General features: G+C 37.4%; 1 protein-coding gene across 2 annotated transcripts in view; it reads right to left on the reverse strand.

The window, feature by feature from the left end:
* The window catches only part of CCSER1 (coiled-coil serine-rich protein 1), a 1,860,678-nt gene extending 1,855,527 nt beyond the window's left edge, over positions 1–5,151 (reverse strand). For both annotated transcript variants that reach the window (XM_006894481.1, XM_006894482.1), the window contains exon 1: positions 3,849–5,151. In XM_006894481.1, the coding sequence (XP_006894543.1) occupies positions 3,849–5,151 (1,303 nt within the window). The remainder of the gene's footprint in view (positions 1–3,848) is intronic.
* Between the last annotated feature and the right edge of the window lie 1,649 nt (positions 5,152–6,800).

Genomic DNA, 6,800 nt, shown 5'->3' on the forward strand with positions numbered 1-6,800 from the left:
AAAGATAGAACTACCAGAAAAAAACTCAACAGAGATACTGAAGAATTAAATCACACAATAAACCAACTTGACCTCATATATATCTATAGACTAATGCACCCCAAAAAAGCGCAGTATACCTTCTTCTCCAAAGTGCATGGAACATTCTCTAGAATAGATCACATTCTAGGTCACTAGAGCTATCATTTTGTTTTCTTGATGATATTATCAACATATTTGTCTATTTCTACATTACAGTTTTCTCAAGTTAGAATTGATAATAGCTAAACAGTTAATGTCAGGAAGAAACTGTAACTTACTGTCACATTTAATGGGATTACTTCAACATCTTAAATGGCTAGAAATCCTAGTCACCAGATTTTTAGTCAACAAGGTAAAAGTGGTCATTCTCTAGCTTCCACATAAATAAATATATATAATATTCAATTAGGGAAAGAATACATCATACAAGAATTATATATTTCAGGATAATTACATGACTACATATTTTATGTCCTCTCTTTTCAAATAGCCTAAATTGCAAAGTAAAATCTGTAATTTGCTAACAATGTGATCACATGACTTGTTTAACTTAATTGTAAACTTTAATCATTAATAACTACCAAACAATATTGTTTATATGATTAAATAAAACAGTGCATATAAAGTACTTAGAACCATTTATGGCACTGAAAGGGTAGTTATCATTGTCATCATTTTTATATTTTTATTAAGGTAGTTAAATAGGTATTCAAGCCATAAGCTACAAAGTTCATAAAATTAAAAAATAGGCAGTTACATAAAAATGATCACATATAAATCATGAAAAATATTAAGATACTTGTTTTTAAAATGTAGTAAATTAATGAATGCATTGAAGCTTTAAAATCGGCATGTGTATTATAGGACTAGATATATAAATCATGTTAAGTCTACCATTCTTAGCACTCTAATACATATTTTGCTCTAATGTTAACTTAATATTTTGCATTATTCTTAACATGTTAAGAAACACTGAATTCATAGTCTATTATTAATCATGGTCATTACGAACTTGAGTTGTGGATTCAGAAGGTTCTAACTTTATCTTGTCACTCAACAATCGTATGATTTCTGAGTCATACTTTCACATACATGGAATGTGGACTATGCCAGCACCTAGCAATAATAGTTAAAGGAGTTCTGGTGACACAGTATATTACATGTTGGGTAGGTAATCAAAAAGTCAGTGCTTCGAATCCATCAAGTGAGAAAGAGAACACACTCTGCTCCTGGTAATTACAACCTAAGAAAACTAATGATGGTTAGTCATGAGGAAGGATTAATTCAATAGTAGTGGGCTGCTTTTTATTTAGGGAGCAATGCTTAACTCCTCTCCTGTAAACAAAGGGTCGATAGTTCAAATTCATGACAGACAAGACTTAGGATCTACTCCTGTCATGTTTACAGCCTTATACTTCGTACAAGGCAGTATTATTTTGTATTAGAGGGTCACTATGAGTTGCAATCTACTCAAATGCACACAAAAACAAGGATCCCTGAGGGATGATCCGGCTTAAGAACATCACTACTAAATAAGTAGTTCAAAGTTTGAACCCTAACAGGTGTTATGTGTGTGATCTGTTTCCAAAAGGTCATAGCCATGAAAATCCTATAAAGCACACACGTATGGCCACTATGAATCAGAACTGTCTCAAAAGCATCTGACTCAGGATTGATTCTATTAGCATGCACGTCACTGGGTTTATACCTGAATCACTCATTCATTAACTTAGTGCCTTTGGAAAAATGACTTTCTCTATCTCTGTCCAAGGATCTCCTGTGGTGCAGTGATTAAGGCATTCCGCTGCTAAACAAGTAGAGGGAGAGCTGGTGCCTTTGAGCTGTGGTTCTGGGGAGAAGTCGAACATGCCATAGACCACTAGGAGAACTGGCAGGTTCGTTCTGGAGAGGGTGAAACTGGGCTACTCCTTGAAGGCAGGGAATCTGGGGCTCTGTCTGACATGCTTTGGGCATGCTGCCAGGAGGGATAGGTCCTCAGAGAAGGACATCATGTTTGGAGGGGGACAGTGTGGGTGGGGGGACCCTGGATGAGATGGATTGACTCAATTACTGAGGTAGTGGGGGTGGTATGGCAGAGACAGTGGGGTTGGCTTAGGATAGGGCAGGGTTCAGAGCTGTTGTGCATCGGGTTTCTGTGGATAGCAGGCAACTTGACAACACATAATGATAATAACAATGGTCTCCATAATAATATCCTTTAATATTTCTGCAGAAGGGAACACTATGTTTAAATGAGATAAATGCAGTGTGTACAGAAGAAAGGAAAAAAAGTTGTGGTGGATACCCCACAGAAGAAAAATAAGGCCACTTTCCCTATAAAGGTGTATACTCTTGGTTATCCTATGGATAGTTCTTTCCTTCATGGCCACCATGATTCAAAATAAACTAGATAGCAGTGGGTTGGTTTGGGTTGGATTTGGCTTGGTTTATCTCTGTTCTAATTACCTTGCCTGTAAATGAGTTATAAAGCTAGAACAATTGAAAGAATTCAATTTGTTAGGGATTCAATGAATATAAGCAATGGTGAATTTTGTGTCAAGTCTGTGTCTATGGAGCCTAGTCTTTTGCTGAGGTACTAGACTACTTGCTACAGTAGCAGGTGATTAAAACAGCTGGCTTAATTAGAAATCAGGGTACCTCCCATATCTGGTGGGCATCTGTGTACTGATCTTTCAGGCCTTAATATAACCCAGTTGGTTTTATCTATACAATAAATTTCTCAAGCTGAGTTTTATATTAAATCACAGAGCTTTCTGCAGCCATAATGGGGTACTAAGGTTTAAAAAAAAAAAAAAAAACACTAAGGAGAAGATGTGCAAGATGACAGAGCTACCCAACAAGATTAACTGAGATATAACCAGGGTCTCTGACAGCATTTTAAATGGTTGTGATTCCAAAGTATCATTAGAGAGTATCTTTGCAAAAATGGGAATCCTACATTACAATGAAACTATTTTAAAATGTTAAAAATATTGATTTCGTTCTGTCCCAGGGAGTGAGGCTAGCCAGTGTGGGCCTAGGGTTTGAACCAGGAGGCAGCCTTAAGTCCAAAGGGCCATCGGGCCTATGGCCCTCAGGCCAGGTTCAAATTGTCCTCCTGTCAAACATTCTTCTAGGTGGTATAGCACTGGCCTATGCGTTGCTTACAGAGGTAACTCGTGGTTGCTGTGATGCTTAAGACTTTGACAGTGATGTGCCAATCGTGGTAATGGGTACCCATGATAGACAGTGTTGGTTGGAGCTTCCCGACTAAATCAAGCCTGGAAGCAGGAGCGGCGTCCACTTCAGAAATGGCTTGCCTCCGGAAACTCTATGTACGAACAGTGCTCAGGCCATTCATTCATAGGATCACTATGAGTTGTCTACGACTTGACAGCATCAAACAACAGCAACAATTGATTCCATAATTATTCCAACTAGGCTCTATCTATTTAATTAAAAAATCAATATTTCTATAATGAGCTTTAAAAAGATAGTCCTTCTTTAAGTGAAAAATCACAGTGTAATTAATATTTCTTTTCCATTTTGGTCTGATAATAAATAAATGTGCTAAATAATGTCTTATGTTCAGATTCTGGATAGCATGACTAAGAAAAAGAGTGCTAATTATATTTTGCATAGTATAACTGGGACGGGCTTAAACAGAAGAAACATTAAGAACTTCTTTATAAAAAGGGAACAAATACTAGAAGAGTGGAGAAAATATGAGAAAATATGCTTTACATTTGTAGGTGGAATAAGCAATCAAAGCAAATCACAATGATAACTATTTCATATCATTTATAGAACAACAAAAAGAAGTTTACCTTTGGTGGGATTCGCTTCATAGCCATATGATGCTTTGTTAAAAATATGATGATCACCAGAAGCAGGTATTATCTTTGAATCTGAGATAGGATGGATTCCTTTAACACGTTCCGGTATCGCTCTATGTTGCTCATAAAATCCAAGCTTCCTTGGAGAGCTTGTGCTCAGCACCATCTCACCATTTTGTAACACCATATTGTCTTCTCTTTGATTATCTATTGATAAGCAAATCTCTGAGTCACTCACATCCATAACAGGTAGTTTAGTAATTTGCAATAACACTTCCTTCTGGTTAGCAGCAGGGGTTTCAGGTAAGGAAGTAGATTTAGTACTACATGGACCTTCTAATCTGTGTTTTCCAGGAGACATAACTGCACAGGGAACATTTGCCATAAGTTCTATTGTGGTCTTTGTAACAGCAGCAGGGTTGAGAGAGATCTGAGAGGTAGAATCATTGTGGCCGATATTGTCACACTGGGAAGCCATGCTTCCACTTTTGGGGAATGCATCCGCCTCAGATACAGAATCTTCAGTCAAGGCTAAAAACTCTGAAGGTGTCTGAGCTGTGGTAAGATCAGCAGAAAGCAAAGGTGATTGGAGGGAACTTGTCCGCTCTGTTACATCCACAGAACAAGAGGGAGAGGCTCTGACTAATACAGGTTCTCTCTCTTGACATTGTGCAACTTCCAATGAGAATCCAGGCTGTTGTACTAATGAAACAGATTGGCTCTGTGGCTTAGAGAATTTATAGTGAGATGAAAAAGACTTAGGAAGTAGCTTTCTTGTTGACTGTTTAACAGAACGGCGAGTTTGTTCTTCTGTGAATCCAGAATCATCCCCTTCACTTTTGCCAGAACTAAGACAATTGATAAAAACATTCTTATTAGCTGGGTGCTCCTTTTCCCTTTCAAAATCCTCTGTCAAAGACCTTGTTATCTTCTTACTTCGTGAACTACTAAAACCAACAGAATGTCTTCCCCTGGTTTTGATCTGCTCTTCTAAGCTCAGTTTTTGTCCAGGTTGAGCACCATTTGAAATATTACGGTTCTGACTGGCAGGCTCCTGCTTGGGTTCACTTGCCTTCTTATGGTGGAAGCTAATTGAAGGAGTTCGGAATATGCTCCTGCGTTTACCTGTACTACCTGAACTTGAGTTCGTGCTGGAAGGAGAAGAGCTGTGGACACCAACAGTGTTACTGGAGGAGGGTGAAGAAGGAAGAGAGTCATGTCTTCTGCTAATACTTCTTCTGAATATTGGCAAACGGGAGACCAGGGTAGATCTTCTGGATCCTGAGTCCCCCATCGGGACTCCAAGGCTTGCACCGTGATAGCCAACTTAGCAGCCTGATAAAAATTAAAACAAGAACAAATCAATACAATTCCATTTTAAAGAATACATGTTCAAACAAAATCCATCTTTTTAAGATAGTACATAGATTTAAGCTTATACTAACAAGTAATAAAATTCTGACAATGATTTTTTAAAACTTTATAAGTAGCAAAGCAATCTAATAATTTGAACATAGTGATGCAAATATTTCAAAGTTTCCACAAAGAGTTAAAATTATCTGAAAGAGTTTAGGTTGGAGGCACAATATCGTTGGCCAAGATTCATCACTGCAACTCACAACTGAATCTACAAGTTTGGTAAATTTTCTAAATTTGAATTCCCCTCCCCCATTTACCAAGAGAATTACAAAAATTACAGACATTTTTTTTTTAAAAATGAGCATAACATGTATATAAGAATATATTCTTATTAATGTGACTTTAACTGAGTTACTAGTACAGACTTTAACAATTATTACTACAAAGCAAAGTTCTGATATCAAGGCAGATGTGTTCTATAAAATTAATTACATGTAATCGTAATGAAGTACAAACATTATCTATGGTAGAGTTTCTAGACCTTTTTTCACCATTGCATATTCACACTAAGTAATAGTAATAGTAATATAGTAATAGTAATAGTCAAGTACCAGTCATACTCACAGACATATCTTGTACTATGTGATCAAATCTTTTAATAATTCAAATTTAATGACTGTTGTTGTTGTCATGTGCCGTTGAGTCACCTGCAAGCCGTAGTCACCCTATATGTAACAGCTCTGAACCCTGCCCTGTCCTGAGCCAGTCTCATTCACTTCAACACACCTACTCCCATTGCCCTAGTTGCTGTATCAATCCATCACAGGCCAGGCCTTCCTCCCCTGCTCTGTCCCTCCACCTTTCTGAGCATGACTGTCCTCTAGATTAGAATATAATTTTGGCTAACCCTGGCATTCTCACCCAAAAAGAAGAACAAGTAAGACAGATTCTTCCCCTCTGGAGTTGTTCTAGGAAGTAGAGAGATAATCAGATTCTAGGCAGAGGGAAATTTCAAGGGACACAGATTAAGATGATAAATAGGATAAGACTAAGAGGAAACAACAGATATGAATTTAAGAACTGAAAAATAAATCTACTGTCATCTGATTGATTCTAATTCAGAGTAGCCCTATATGACAGAGTAGGACTACCTATGGGGTTTCCATATAGTAATCTTTATAGAAGTAGAATGTACTTCATTTGGCTGTGGAGAGGTCAGTGGGTTCGAACCACTGACTTTTCAGTTTGCAGCTGAGTGCTTCACCCATTATGTGACCATGGCTCCTTATGAACTGAAAACATTTTAAAACTATTGAGCTAACAATATTAAGTAAAAGCTGTGTGCAAATGTTGAGAGAAGGAAGAATACACACTGAGAGAAGAAACACAAAAATACACAAAGCTTGTTAATATCCAGGCACTAATGATAACAACGATAATTTTCTAGTGAGGATGAGAAGCACCAGCAGTTGGTTGTGACATGGCTCAGCCTTCAGTTTTACACAGATTTTTCTCCGAGGCTTATTAATCTTAAACTTAAAATCAAACTCAGAGCTGTTAAAAAGACTCTGATTCAAACAGACC

This window comes from Elephantulus edwardii, unplaced genomic scaffold, assembly GCF_000299155.1.
Source record: "Elephantulus edwardii isolate Elephantulus edwardi_28Jun2011 unplaced genomic scaffold, EleEdw1.0 scaffold00144, whole genome shotgun sequence".
NCBI lineage: Eukaryota > Metazoa > Chordata > Mammalia > Macroscelidea > Macroscelididae > Elephantulus > Elephantulus edwardii.